General features: G+C 58.9%; 2 protein-coding genes across 3 annotated transcripts; one reads left to right on the forward strand and one right to left on the reverse strand.

Annotated features, from left to right (window-relative positions):
- Window positions 1-123: 123 nt before the first annotated feature.
- LOC138824798 (protein disulfide isomerase CRELD1) lies at window positions 124-9187 on the forward strand. 2 transcript variants are annotated; one of them, XM_070019087.1, is made up of 10 exons: window positions 124-842; window positions 1062-1144; window positions 4581-4691; window positions 5143-5234; window positions 6261-6437; window positions 6521-6616; window positions 7300-7383; window positions 7519-7614; window positions 7782-7916; window positions 8149-8519. In XM_070019087.1, the coding sequence occupies exons 1-10, from the start codon at window positions 669-671 to the stop codon at window positions 8304-8306; spliced, it is 1206 nt and encodes a 401-aa protein (XP_069875188.1). In that variant the 5' UTR covers window positions 124-668; the 3' UTR covers window positions 8307-8519. The 2 variants fall into 2 exon arrangements, with proteins under 2 accessions (XP_069875188.1, XP_069875187.1); XM_070019086.1 differs by lacking the exon at window positions 8149-8519 and adding an exon at window positions 8529-9187 and having other exon boundaries at window positions 128-842.
- Window positions 9188-10189: 1002 nt separating this feature from the next.
- Window positions 10190-14288, reverse strand: LOC138824565 (proline-rich transmembrane protein 3-like). Its single transcript, XM_070018418.1, has 3 exons — window positions 13341-14288; window positions 13038-13193; window positions 10190-12394 (listed from the first exon to the last, which is right to left on the reverse strand). The coding sequence occupies exons 1-3, from the start codon at window positions 14239-14241 to the stop codon at window positions 10626-10628; spliced, it is 2826 nt and encodes a 941-aa protein (XP_069874519.1). The 5' UTR covers window positions 14242-14288; the 3' UTR covers window positions 10190-10625.
- Between the last annotated feature and the right edge of the window lie 358 nt (window positions 14289-14646).

Genomic DNA, 14646 nt, shown 5'->3' on the forward strand with positions numbered 1-14646 from the left:
TTTAAAGCCGGAGCAGGTGTAGGCTGGCATTGTCTCTGATTGGCTAGGGTGGGTGACGTCATTGCACATGGCTCGCCGCCATTGGCTGCAACGGTTGGCCACGCCCCGGTCTGCTGCGTGCGCTTCACGCAGGCGGTGGCGACCTCAGCGCTCGCGCGGGGCAGGGGGCGGTGGTTTCTCGGCTCTTCGCGGGCTCTGGCCGGTCCTGTCGGCCTGGAGGCTCCGGCTTGACCCCTTCTCTTCATGACGGGACCCCGGCTTCTCCTCCCAGGACCAGGGCTCCTCACTCCTCCCCCCAGCGCACCCTTCTGGCCTTCTCTCTCCTAATACTCAACCCGCTCTCCCTAGTTCTGCTGCTTTGGCCCCTAAGAACTCCTTGAGACCCCAAGACATGGCCCGGCTCCTGCCCCCTGGCCAAGGATCCAGGCCACGACCCCTGCGGCAATGGGGATAGGGCTGACTTATTTCTCGCTTGGGATTGCTGGTTAAAATCTTTTCCCCACCAAACCCTGCCACGCACCCCCAAGTTCTCTTACAGTCAGTCTGGGCTCCCTGCCCCGCCCATCCCTGAACCCACCCTTTCCTTTCCTTTCCCACCTCCACCACGAGCCTGGCTCCTAGAGAAGCCTCCCACGTCCTCTATCTGCAGGGCCCCAGCCTGGGAAGAGATGGCCCCACACCCTCCTTGGGGCCTGGTCGCAGCCCTGCTCTGGGGCCTAACTCTCTTCCTCAGCCTCCCAGACCCTGCCTGGCTCCAGCCCTCTCTTCCTCCCCAATCTGCTCCCCCCGCTGAGCCCCATCCATGTCATACCTGCCGGGCACTGGTGGACAGCTTCAACAAGGTGGGTGCACCAGTAGTCTACAGGGAGGGGGCCACCTCTAGCCCAGCTGTGCGCAGCTGGGGGCCCTTGGTATAAATCTGCAGGGATTCAACTTCCATCTCACTTATTATCTGTATGGCCCGGGGCAAGTGTCTGCTCTGTGTATCTCAGTTTCCTGGTCTGTAAAATAGACTGTGCCAGGCTCTGTACTTAACTATTACTAGTTTTCTCCATGTCCAGGGCCTGGAGAGAACCATTCGGGACAACTTTGGGGGTGGAAACACTGCCTGGGAAGAAGAGAAGTTGTCCAAATACAAAGACAGGTAAGAGGATGTTGGGGAGGAGGTGGGTGTATATTCTACCTCTTGATCTCTGTTCCACTGCATAGGAGGGTCTAGGAGCTCTTAGAGGGGATTTATTCATACAACAACCATCACTGAACATCTACTACACAGCAATAAACAAGGAAGCAAACTCCTGTCTTCCTGGAACTCACATTCTAGTATAGAAACAAGGAGCTGATGGCTCATGCCTGTAGTCCTAGCTACTCAGGAGGCTGAAATCTGAGGATCCCAGTTTGAAGCCGGTTTGGGCAGACAAATCTAAGAGACTCTTGTCTCCAGTTTACCCACAAAAAGCCAGAAGTGACAGTGTGGCTCAAGTGGTAGAGCCACTACCCTTGCACCAAAATGCTAAGCAAAAGCCATGAAGCTCTGTGTTCAAGCCCTAAAACTGCATGTGCACGCGCATGTGTGCGCACACATATGCACACACATAACACTTTCTAGTTGAAAAATAAGTAAATAACTTGTCAGGTAAAGGACAGTCAAGTGAGGTAGACTACAGAGGACAGGAGCTTGTGTAACTCAGAGGAGGATGGAGTGCAGTGAGCAGAAACGAGATCCACACTTTGAAGGCTACAGAATGGGGTTTATATTTGTTCTGTGTATAATGGGAAGCCCTTGGGAGATTTTGAGCAGAGAAGTAATCGGCTCTCTCTCTCTTTTTGTCTTGAAGACTTTTCTTTACAGACTGGTTTCATACTTCCAGTCTTTAAAAAAAAAAAACAAAAACAAAAAAAAAAACAAGGGATCAAGGTTTAATGCAATAGTGTCTTTTTTTTTTTTTTTTCTTTCTCTCCTTTGGTTGTGAGGCCTGGGCATTGTCCCTCAGCTCAAGGCTAGCGCTCTACCACTTGAGCCATAGCACCACCTCTAGTTTTCTGTTGGTTTATTGGAGATAAGAGTCTTACAGAGTTTCCTGCCCAAGCTGGCTTTGAGCCACGATCTTCAGATCTCAGCCTCCTGAGTAGCTAGGATTATAGTTGTGAGCCACTGGCACTGGCAAATAGGGTCGTCTTATACCTAGAAAAGATCACTCACAGCTGGCCAAGTGGAAGAAGTGGGGACGAGTTTAAAAGGTGAATACACAGTGTAGCATGAAGGAGCCTGAGCTAGTGTGGTATCCAGTAATGGATAGGATGAGAAGGGTAGAATTCTGGGTATATTTTATAGATAGAACAGTAAGACTTGAGATGGATTCATTATGGGGTTTGAGAAAAAGAATAAAAACCTGAGGTAAATAGCAATTTTCAGAGATAAGACTGTGGATGGAGGTGGTTTTGGGGTAGGCTTAGGTGTTGTCTTTAAGCTGTGGGACCCAGTCCATTAAACATCCATGTAACCTCCATCTAGGTCTGGAGCTCAGGAAAAAAGGAGTTTGAGGGGCAGAAGCATATAATCAGAACCTAAAACTACAGGAAGATAGATTATCTAGAAGCTGAGGCTTGAACCTTAGACTCTTTGTATCTGGCTTCTTTTGTTGTTGTTGTTGGTTGTGGGGCTTGAACTCTGGGCCTGGGCGCTGTCCCTCAGCTCTTCAGCTCAAGGCAAGTGCTCTACCACTTGAACTTCAGCGCCACTTCCGGTTTTCCGGTGGTTAATTGGAGAAGAGACTCTTTCCTGCCCAGGCTGGCTTTGACGTGCGATCCTGAGATCTCAGCCTCTTGAGTAGCTAGGATGACAGGTGTGAGCCACAGGCACCCAGGCCTGTTTTCCATTCTTTTGGGCATATGCCAAGTGGAATTGCTAAGTCACGGTAGTTCTATGTTTAACTTCTGAGAAACGACACTGCACAGGGGCTACTTTTTTTTTTTTTGGTCTGGTCGTGGGGCCTGAACTCTGGGCCTGGTCACTGTCCCTCAGCTCTACAGCTCAAGGCTAGCGCTCTACCACTTGAGCCACAGCACCACTTCCAGTTTTTTCTTTTTTGCTTATGTGGTGCTGAGGAATCAAACCCAGGGTGTGTGTGTGTGTGTGTGTGTGTGTGTGTGTGTGTGTGTGTGTGTGTGTGTGTGTGTGTGTGTGTGTGTGTGTGTGTGTGTGTGTGTGTGTGTGTGTGTGTGTGTGTGTGTGCTGGGACTTGAACTTAAGGCCTGGGTACTGGCTCAAGGGTAGCACTCTACCACTCTACTCCACCACTTCTAGCTTTTTCTTTTTTTTTTTTTTTTTTTAATTATTTTTATTTGCAGCTAATTGGAAATAAGACTCTGTTGACCTTTCCTGCCCAGGCTGGCGTTAAACCACAATCTTCAGATCTCAGCCTCCTAAGTAGCTAGATGACAGATGTGAGCCATTAGTGCCCATTGTTGTTCGATTTTACACACACAGATACACACTTTCTCTTTTTTTTTTTGTCAGTTGTGGGGCTTGATCTCTGGTCTTGGGTGCTGTCCTTGCGCTCTTCAGCTCAAGGCGAACACTCTACTGCTTGAGCCACAGCGCCACTTCCAGTTTGCTAGTGGTTTATTGAAGATAAGAGTTTAACGGACTTTCCTGCCAGGCTGGCTTTGAACTGCGATTCTCAGTTCCCAGCCTCCTGAGTAGTTAGGATGACACGCGTGAGCCACTGGCGCCCAGCTACACTTTCTCTTTTTGACTGCTGACCTGTATCCCAGCCCTGCTCCCCCCCACCCCATTTTTGGCAGTACTAAAATGGTTTGAACTCAAGGTGCTTTTCTACTTGAGTCATGCCTTTAGCTTCGCTTTTTGCTAGTTGTTTTGAAGATGGAGTCTCATGGACTCTTCTGCCCAGGGTGGCCTTGAATTGTGACCCTCCAGATCCCAGCTTCCTGGGATTATGAGACTCTGATGCGAAAACAGGTACCTCAGGTGAGGAGGTGTATATCTGTATCTCAGCACTCAAGATGTTGAGGCGGGAGAAAAATGAGTTCAAGGCTAGCCTAGGATATAAAGGAGATCCTGTTTCTCCTCAAAAAGTTAAAACAACACCAACAAACCACCAGGTGCTGATGACTCATGCATGTAATCCTAGCTACTCAGGAGGCTGAAATCTGAGGACTGTAATCTGAAGCTAGTCTAGCAGGAAAGTCCATGAGACTCTGATCTCCAATTAACTACCAAGAATCCAGAACTGGATCTATGGCTCAAGTGGTAGAGCACCAGTTTTGAGAGAAAAAGCTCAGGGACAGCACCTGGGCCATGAATTCATGAGTTCCTGAATATTGACACAAAAAAGAAAGAAAGAAAAATAAAAAGAGGTTCCGAGGGGTTTAATGACTTCCCAAGTCAGGTGTTATAGGAACGCAGATCTGTTAGCTTCCCAGGTAGTGCCCCTTCCATTGTGTCTTATAGCCTGTCAAGCTGTCACAGCAAGAAGGGTGGAGAGAGACTGGGCTTGGGACTCGCTGGGGAGGGGGTGGCAGAGCATTTTCCCACCATCTTGGCCCTGTTTGGCCAGTGAGACCCGCCTGGTGGAGGTGCTGGAGGGCGTGTGCGGCAAATCGGACTTTGAGTGCCACCGCCTGCTGGAGCTGAGCGAGGAGCTGGTGGAGAGCTGGTGGTTTCACAGGTGAGTGGCGAGGTGGCGGGAAGGGGCTCAGTGGTGGAGCGCTTGCCTAGCATGCAGGAAGCCCTGGGTTCCATTCCTCAGCACCACATACACAGAAAAAGCCCCAAATAGTGCTGTGGCTCAAGTGGTAGAGTGCTAGCCTTGAGCAAAAGAAGCTCAGGGACAGTGTCCAGGCCCTGAGTTCAAGTCCCAGGACTGGCAAGAAAAAACCCAAACAAACACAAAACAAGTGAGTGGTGTGGCAGTCTTCTGGGGACCTGGTGGTGGTAGGGCTCCAGCTTGGCTAAGGAGCGCCTTGCTGGCAGAGGGGACCCTGTCCCGGCAAGCGCCTTGGTCCGGTGGCTTCCTGGGATGCGCGCCCAAGATGGGCTGCTCTGTGGGAGGCAGCGGGAGGCCCAGGGACACTGCCTCAGTGGCCTTCCCTTTCTACCCACCCCTGCCCTGGCCTCAGGCAACACGAAGCCCCGGACCTCTTCCTGTGGCTCTGCTCAGATGCCCTGAAGCTCTGCTGCCCCTCGGGTTCTTTCGGGCCCTCCTGCCTGCGTGAGTGCTCCACGTTCCTTGTGTGTGTGTGGGGGGGTGCTCCAATTCTGCCCTCCCTGGCTGTGTGAGGACAGGCTACTCGGAGCCTCTCAGGACCTGGGCTCTTGGCTGCCTCCCAGGTGGAGATGAGCAAACCCGGGGGAGGACAGAAAGGCACTGGGGACAGCTTGTCAAGAGGCAGGTGTCAAGTGTCATGTAGTAGACAAACGCTGACACCCTCGCCTTCATTTCCTGGGCCAGACAAACTGTCACCTTCCTGGGGAGGAACAGGAGCTGCTCTGAAGCCCCAGTGTTGCCCCCCCCCCCCCGCCCCCAGTCCTCAGGCTGGGGCTCAACTTTAGAACAGTCTCTCTTACAGCCACAGATAAAGGGTCAGTTACTGAGAAAGGGTCACTTCAGTCTTTAGAAAAGATTAATTAGGCATACCTGTAATCCCAGCACTCAGGAGGCAGGGGCAGAAGGATTGTGAGCCTGAGGCCATTTCTCCCTAGTAAGGCCCTGTCTGGGAAGGAAGGAAAAGAGGAAGGAAGAAAGAAGGAAGGAGTAAGGCAGGGGAGGAAGGAAAGAGCTTGCAAGAGCAAGCTCCAGGCCAGTCTGTAATCCCATGTGGGAGGTAGAGATTGAGGCTGAAGGTCTGAGACTGGCCTGGGTGATAAAGACCAGGCTGGGTGTGATGGCACAGGCCTGCAGTGCAGCAGTGTGGGAGGAGGGTCTTGGTTCTAGGTCAGCTCTTGGCAAAAAGTGGGAGACTATCTGAAAAATAAACTAAATGGTTCAAGTGGTAGAAGCCTTGTCCTGTGAGCCCAAGGACCTGAGTTCAATCCCTGCTACGACTGAAGAAAGAAAAGAAACAAAAGATTTATAAACTACCCGATTTCTCCACAATGGGCTGTTTACTACGTAAACTTCAAATAGTTCTACAACGAAGTATGCAGAGACGAAAATGAATGTGAATCTGCAGCTCATTTCTCTTACGAGCCAACTTATACCCAAATGAGGTCTCACCCAGTTGGTGTCTGTCCACAGCGTGTCCTGGGGGCACAGAGAGGCCCTGCGGCGGCTACGGGCAGTGTGAAGGGGAAGGGACGCGAGGGGGCCGCGGGCACTGTGACTGCCAGGCCGGCTACGCGGGGGAGGCCTGCGGCCAATGTGGCCTTGGCTACTTTGAGGCAGAGCGCAATGCCAGCCATCTGGTATGTTCGGGTAGGTAGCCTGAAGGTGCGGTGCAGGGGAGGGGCAGGAGGGGCACTGCCTGCCTGTCCTCATGCTGACCCCCTTCCACCCAGCATGCTTTGGCCCCTGCGCCCGCTGCTCGGGACCCGAGGAGTCCAACTGTTTGCAGTGCAAGAAGGGCTGGGCCCTGCACCACCTCAAGTGTATAGGTGAGTGGGCCCCCCCTGGGCTCCCCCCTCCCCCCTGCCTCGGCTCCCCCCTCCCCCCCTAAGGGGCCCGCGACATGGGGCTCTCGGCCTGGCCTGGAGGGCAGAAAAGTAGCCGAGCACTCAGGGCAGACCAAGCTGTGTGCAGTCAGCCGGAGTACGGTGCGGGGCCCGGAAAGGCTTCCCGAGGAGGGGACTTGAGCATCAAGGGCTAGCCAGAGGCTTGAGGGCACTAAACTCGGGTCAGGACACCTGGCTTGGCATTTGGTTTGGTCCTTGTGTGACCACTTAGGACAAAGCCGCTGTGACAGAAAGATCTCACGAGACGGTGACGGAAAGACCGGAGAGTTTCTTTCTATCGCATTCCTGAAGTGAGCCGCCCGGGCTGGCGGAACAGCCCCGCTGGCCGTCACTGGGCACCGGGCCGCCTGGTCGCCCCCTGGGCAGCCTTGCTCTGCCTCTGCTGCTGAGTCAGGGCCCTCCAGCACTCAGGAAGCGAGAGGGGGAGGCTGCTTTAGCGCCAGGCCAGAAGACGAGCTAGCACTCGCCTGCATCCTGTCGGGCAGAGCTCCATTCCCAGTTGTCTCCCACCTCCGCCACACGGTAATCCCAGGATGCTGGAGTGGTCCCAGTGTCCAGCTGGTTAGATCAGGACTGACCCCCCCCCCCCGCTCCCCCTCCCACAGACATTGACGAATGTGGCACAGAGCGAGCCAGCTGTGGGGCGGACCAGTTCTGCGTGAACACAGAAGGCTCCTACGAGTGTCGAGGTCAGTGTCCACTCTTGCAGGGGTGGGTGGGGAGGGGCCGACTCACAGTGTCCCTCCAAACTTGTGCCCTCTCAGGCTCCAGAGCCTCTTCCGGAGCCAGCCTGACTCCCTAGCCCTCGTGTCTCCCTTCTGCAGACTGTGCCAAGGCCTGCCTGGGCTGCATGGGGGCCGGGCCCGGCCGCTGCAAGAAGTGCAGCCCTGGCTACCAGCAGGTGGGCTCCAAGTGTCTCGGTGAGTCTTCCGGCAAAGGCCACAGGCCTCCTGAGGAATTGCGTGGGGCTGGAGCACTGGCAGGGCAGGGGGAGGAAGGGGGCCGTGTTGGCAGGGGAGGGGCAGAGGGAGCGGCAGGATATGAACAGGCTGGGTCAGCTTTCCGACCTGTCCTCACATCTCCCCAGATGTAGATGAGTGTGAGGCCGCTGTGTGCCCAGGAGAGAACGAGAAGTGTGAGAACATGGAGGGGGGTTACCGCTGCACCTGTGCGGAGGGCTTCGAGCAGCTGGAGGGCGCGTGCGTGAAGGAGGAGGTCCCAGGTGAGTGGCGGCGGCCTCCTCCACACAGCCCCCAAGCAATCGCAGGGGACCGGGCCCTGTGTCCGCTCTCAGCCCCCGGCCTCTGGGGTGAGAGAATCACACTTGGCATCAAGCCAATCTGCCCCCCAAAGCCTGTTTCCTCAGCCGTGAATGACCCCATCCTCGCACTGGCCCCAGGGGACTGCTCTCGACCATGGGTGCCGTGCCTAGTGTGGCCGCATGCACATTTCAGTACCCAGTGCCGAACTGGAAACAAGCCGATGCTGCAGGTGTGCTCTTCCCATCCCGTCTCACTCATCTGCAAACCAAGAGGCAGAGCAGCACAGCGCCTTGCCCAGGGCCACAGGGCCAGCACTTGCTGGCCGGCTGGGTGGGCACCAGGCGGCCTGACTGGAGCTGGATGGGTTCTGAAGTACGTGCTGTGCCCCTGCGCGTGCTCCGGCAGGCTCTCACCCGCCCCGGCTCTGTCCCGCTTCCATTTAGGGACGCAGGGTCAGCAGCTGCCCTGTGGAGTTATGAGCCTGGCGCGCTGGGCAGCTGGGCGACCAGGTGTGAGCAAGGTCGTGGGCCCAGGGGTGTGGCGGGGGTGACGGCTCCGCGTCCCCTCCGCAGAGTCGGCGGGCTTCTTCTCGGAGATGACGGAGGACGAGCTGGTGGTGCTGCAGCAGATGTTCTTCGGGGTCATCATCTGTGCGCTGGCCACGCTTGCCGCCAAGGGGGACCTGGTGTTCACCGCCATCTTCATCGGGGCCGTGGCAGCCATGACGGGGTACTGGCTGTCGGAGCGCAGCGACCGCGTGCTGGAGGGCTTCATCAAGGGCAGATAATTCCCGCTGCCCGGGGGATGGCCTCCCACCCAGGCTGCCCCACGGGCAGGCCTCTCTTGGTGGACACTCGGGACAGCTTGGTTTCTGAGAGCGGGGTGAGCACCCCATCCCTACCCGCCTTAAGGAGCAGCGCAGACAACCTCGTCCTGGGCAGCTGTGGCTCTCGGGTGAAGAAGTATCTGGAAGCGGAAAGCCGCGAGATCCCTGCCTGGGGGAGGGGACTGGCCCGCTCACGGTCTGCGTGTGTGCGTTTTCCAAGCGTCTCCTGTGGCGACTGCTAGTGAGCTCTGGCCCCTGCCCAGGGCCAAAGGGGCCCCCACAGGGGCAAGGCCACCCCAGCCCTTCCCGCCAGTTGCATGCTGCCAGCTCCTGGTCTGTATTCACCCCGTCCCCGCAGCCACTGACGTATTTATTCATCTCAGGAAATAAAGGTCTTAGAAAGTAGAGGAGCTTCCGTCTTCATACCTGTCCACCACCATCACTGCCAACATGGAGAAGTGCTCTAAATCACTGGTAAAGTGGACAGAAAGAGGGAAGATGGGCCCAGAAGAAGAGTTAGAAGGGAGGCAGAGGCAGGCACTGGTTGCTCACACTTGTAATCCTAGCTACTCAGGATGCTGAGTTCTACAGAATGTGGTTTTTAAGCCAGCCCAGGCAGGAAAGTGTGTGAGACTCATCTCTAACCATCAAAAAGCAGGAGGTGGGCTGAGAATGTGGCTTAGTGGTAGAGTGCTTGCCTGGCATGCATGAAGCCCTGGTTTTGATTCCTCAGTACGACATACACAGACAAAGCTGGAAGTGGTGCTGTGGCTCAAATGGTAGAATGCTAGCCTTGAGCAAATAAGCTCAGGGATAGTTTAAGCCCCATGACTGGCAAAGAAAAAAAAAAAAAGTGGTGGAGAGGGGCTCAAGTGGTTATAGTGCTAGCCTTAAGCAAACAAAGCGAAGGGACAGCCCCTAGGGCCTGAGTTCAAGTTGAGCTTTCTGGGTCATCAAATGATTTTGACTTCAGAAATTCACTCCTTATCCTAAAATGGACAGAATGAGCTGAGTGCTGGTGGCTCACGCCTGTAATCCTAGCTGCTCAGGAGCCAGCCCAGGCAGGAAAGTCTGTGATACTCTATCTCCAATAAACCACCAGAAAACCAGAAGTGGTGCCATGGCTGAAGTGGTAGAGCACTTGCCTTGAGCTGAAGAGTGTGGGACAGTGCCCAGGCCCAGAGTTCACAGAGTTCAAGCCCCATGATGGGGGGGGGGGGGAGGAAGGAAACACAATGTTCTCCCCTCAGGCTCAGAGTTGGCTTCACATTGGGGCTGAAGACCCTGAACCACAGTTATTACCAAAACAAGTATCCCTCTGAAAGGCCTCCAGGCTCAGGCCTGAGTTACTGTGGGGAGAGGCCTCCTTGCCCTGCTCTGGTTGGGTACAGGGCGCTGGCTCAGAGCTGTGGGCCAAATCTTAAACATTTATTTCTTTGGCACAGAAAGGACAGCCAATCTGGACAAGGAGGCTCATGCCCACTGGAGGACCCCGGGACACCCGGTCCCTGTCCCCCATGCTCAAGTCCATGCACATCCACCCTGTATTCCGTGAGAGTCACGGCCTCTGTGCAAAATTCCTGCTGGGGAAAAATATAGATATTAAAAACACAAAAAACAGGGTGTGAGGGGGCTAGTGGTGAGTTCACGTCGGGCTGCAGTCAGGCGGAGAGCCAGAAGGCCCAGCTGATCGCCAGTGTCCTGGAGCCGGCCATTCCGGGCGGGCACCGAAGAGGAGGGGTGCGGGCCCCGCGGGAGGCCGCTCAGGGCCCGAGGGCGGCGCCCAGGCCCCGCGGGAGGCCGCTCAGGGCCCGAGGGCGGCCAGGCGCCGCAGGGACGCCGCTCAGAGCTCAATGGTGTCGCTGGAGGCGCTGCGCGAGTCCCCGGGTTTGCAGCGCGGCTGGGCCCGGCCCTGGGGCTCCTGGGGCTCCCGGGGCCCAGCCGGGGCGGGCGCTGGGGTGGGTGCCGGCAGTAGCTGCACGGTGCTGGGCAGTTCGTCTAGAGGCAGACTGTCCACCGACGACAGCCCGTGGCGCCACGGGTTCCAGCTGATCTTGAGGGAGCCCCGGGAGTAGCTGTCGAGCGAGCTGCCGGAGCACGCGGCCGTCCGCTCGGTCTCGTCCGCCACGTGCTGCGGCACGGGCCCGCGCACGCGCACATCGCTGAGCGAGCGGCAGCGTCCGCGCAGGCGCAGAGGACCGGCGCCCTCGAGGCCGGCGTCGGGGTGGCTGCCCCGGCGCGGCCGCAGCGCGCCCCCCGGCGGCGGGGAGGCCAGGCCGCGCAGGCCGCAGCGCCGGAACACGCTGTCTCGCACCAGGTGCTCGCGGAAGAGCGCCGCGTCGATGCTGCGGCTCAGGTTGATGGGCGACGGCGGCCGCAGGTCCAGCTCGCTCAGCGACGGCGCCGGCGCCACGCTGCCGCGGGACAGGCCCGGGCCCCCCGGGCGGCCGCGACCCAGCGACGCGGCCGAGCCCCAGGCACCGGCGCCGGGCGCGGCGGGCGGCCCGGCCTCCGCCGGGTTGCGGATGAGGCTCTTGCTGATGTCCGGGCCGCCCAGGCCGCTGGGCCCCGCGTAGCAGTTGTTGGGTCGCTCGGGCACCTCGCTCTTGCCCGACGGCGCGGGGCAGGCCAGGCGCAGCAGCTTGGCCCAGCACGCGTGCTCGGTGGGCGGCCGGGGCCGCGCGGTGGCCAGCGCGGCCAGCGCCAGGGCCAGCGCCCAGCCGAGCTCCAGCAGGCGCAGCCAGAAGTGCACGCCCCACCAGGCCCAGGAGAAGCGGCCCTCGCGGCCGGGGCCCGGGTACAGCCAGAGCGCGGCCGCCAGCTGCAGGCCGCTGGCCAGCAGCCCCAGCGCGCCGGCCACGGCCAGCAGCCGCGGGCCCGGCCTGGCGTCCCCGCCGCGCGGCCCGGCCAGCAGGCGGCGGCGGCACAGGCACAGCGTGCCCAGCGCCACCGACGCGCCCCACGCGCACGACAGGCCCTGCGCCAGCAGGTTGAGCAGCGGCCTAGGCGAGAGCAGGTCGGCGGCCAGCAGGGCCGCGCCGTGCACCGACGCCGCGGCCCCCAGCAGCAGCGGCCTGCGCAGCGCCGGCGGCAGCCCCGCGCCCAGGCCCAGCAGGGTCAGGGCCGCCAGCGCCGTGAGCAGCAACGGGAAGGGCAGGTTGTAGAGCACCAGGCCGGCACGGAGGCCCAGCCGCGCCTGCGAGCCGTACGGATCGGTGAGCATGTACCCCGACCGGAGCCCCGACGCCACCAGCACCAGCGCCGCGGCCGCCAGGGCCAGCCGGGGCCCGGCCAGGGCGGCCGCCAGCGTGGCCAGGGCCAGCAGGGCGGGCAGCAGGAAGAGCACCCCCACCCCGTAGACGTGCAGCTCCCAGGAGAAGCTCAGCACCCGCCGGAGGGGCCCCCAGCGCAGCGGTGGCGCCGTGGCATTGGCCGGGGGGCTGGAGGCCGGGGCGGGGGCCGTGGAGCTGGCCGAGGGCTCGGGCAGGAGCGGCTGGCCCAGGGCTCGCTGGGTGGTCACTCGGATGAGGCCGCGGCGAGAGGTGGAGGGGGCCTGGACTGGGGGTGCCGGGGGATGGCTTTGGGGGCGCCCGGGCCACTCCTCGGCTTCGTCTGCAATCACAATGTAGAAAATGGCCTCTGAAATGGGCTGTTTTGTGGTTGGTAAATTATTTAACTTTCCCAAGCTCACGGGGACATGGGTGCACGTGTCCACGCTGGGGCTTGAACTCAGGGCCTTAGCTTTTTTGCTCAGGTGGGTGCTGTACTCTTGAGCCACAGTGTTTTATGTTTTGTCTTTACCAGTCCTGGGGCTTGAACTCAAGGCCTAGGCACTGTCCCTGAGCTTCTTTTGCTCAAGACTAGCACTCTACCACTTAAGCTAGTGTCACTTCAGGCCTTTTCTGTGTATGTGGTACTGAGGAATCGAAGCCAGGGCTTCACACATGCTAGGCGAGCACTCTACCGCGAAGCCACGTTCCCAGGCCCAAGCTACGGTTTCATTCCCAGCTTTTCAGTGGTTAGCTGGAGACAAGACTCACAGACTTTCCTGCCTGAGCTGGTTTCAAATTATGATCCTCAGATCTCAGCCTCCTGCTAGGAAGGATTACAGGCGTGAGCCACTGCCCTGGCCTAGCCAGTTGTTTTTTTAGGGGCTGTTTTTGTCCACTTACCCCTGGCTCCTCATTCTCCTCTTATACGTGACAGTTTGGGGTACTGGACAGAACCTCCCCACCCCCCCCAGCCATGCCCTCACCTGGCAGCGGGGCCCCCACAGGGCTCTCTGTTCGGTTTGTGGCTGGGTGGGGGTCTGAGAGATGAGGGAGGAGGGACTTGGAGGTGCCTGGGACCTCCACTGCGCCTCTCACGCGCTGAGGAGAGATGGGGTCGGCTCCGTTCATCGCTGCGATGGCTGAAAAGACAGAAGGGATCACCGTGCCTGGAGTGGCAGTGACCACCCGTGGCCCGCATGGGTCACAATGAGGAAAATGGGACCCAGAACCCCGCAGGCTCGCGGCGGCAGCTGCCTGGACTATTTCCCCCTCGCTGGGACACGCACCTGGCTTCGGCTGCCCACTGGGAGCCAGTGAGGCTGGAGATGTGGGCTGGGGTTCTGTGCCATCCTGAACATCAGAGAGGTCCGGCCGCTTGGGCTGAGGCCCCGGGGAGCTGAGCTCCCAGGCCTCTGCAGCTCCACCCGTTTTGGGGGGCTCCAGGGGCAGCTCTTCAGCAGGAGGAAGGCTTCTTGCCAACGCCAGGTCTGGCTGGGCCCCAGGCCCCTGCGGGGGCATCATCTCAACTGAGGGTGCTGGATCCTGCTGCGTGGAGAGGGGGGGTTGGGCTGCCTCCTGGAAGTCCTCCTCATGCCCACCCTGTTCCCCGGGCACTGGCCTCCTGGCCCCGGGCGGTGCCCGTGGAGCCCCAGCCTTGGCCTTCAGACGCGCATCTCTCGGGGGGTGCTGTTCCGCTGGGCCTCCCGGCTCCTGCGTGAAAGGAGCAGCTGTGGGCACCCTGAGCGGAGGCGTGGAGTTTGTGGGGATCAAGGCGGGGTGCGGGGGGGCCAGCAGCAGGGACACCTGGGCTGCTGCTTCCAGAGGCTCCTGTGAGTCAGGGTGTCCAGTCCAGCCCTGGGAGCTGGGACCCCGAGGCAGCTGGAGGTCATCGGGTGCAGTGAGCCGTTCTCCCCGGGCCCTGTGGGCTGCCTTGGGTCCATGCAGGGCTGGGCTCAGGGGAGGGTCGGCAGGCCTCTTGGGGCCTTCCGTGGGCCTCTGGGGGCTGTCTGAATGCCAGAGGCTCGCATCTCTGGCGTTCCGGTCATGATCCTGAGGCCCGGATGGGATCAGGTAGAACTGTGAGTCCTCGAGTGGCCCGCGAAGGTCCCTGCCCAGGGCTGGGCCAGCCCCCAGGGACCGGAGCAGCAGCAGCAGCAGCAGCAGGAGACTTGGTGGGCTGGGGGCCATGGCGCACTCCGATTCCTAGGCGTGGAGCCCTCAACTTCCGGTCCTCACTGGTGAGTCTAAAGAAGAGGGGAGACACGTGAGGGCCGGGGTTTCCATGGTCTCCCAAGGGGCTAGAAGAGAAACAGGCAGCTGCCTCCGCCGCTCTAAAAACTTCTACTCATTTGCTTACTTATTTGTGGTCGGTCGTGGGGCCTGAACTCTGGGCCTGGGCGCTGCCCCTCAGTGCCACGCCGACCCCAGTAGAGTCTGCTTAGCATGGGAAACCATCTATCAGACCATGATAGGGGCTTCAGAGACCTATCTCTGAGTTTTGGGACTTCACCAAAGTCTACCTCAGAGAATGGGGCTTTACAGAAACCTATCTCCAAGTTTTGGGACTTCACCGAAGTCTACCTCGGAGAATAG

The sequence above is a fragment of the Dipodomys merriami genome, unplaced genomic scaffold (genome assembly GCF_024711535.1).
Source record: "Dipodomys merriami isolate MVZ:Mamm:240054 unplaced genomic scaffold, mDipMer1.0.p SCAF_13, whole genome shotgun sequence".
Lineage (NCBI taxonomy): Eukaryota > Metazoa > Chordata > Mammalia > Rodentia > Heteromyidae > Dipodomys > Dipodomys merriami.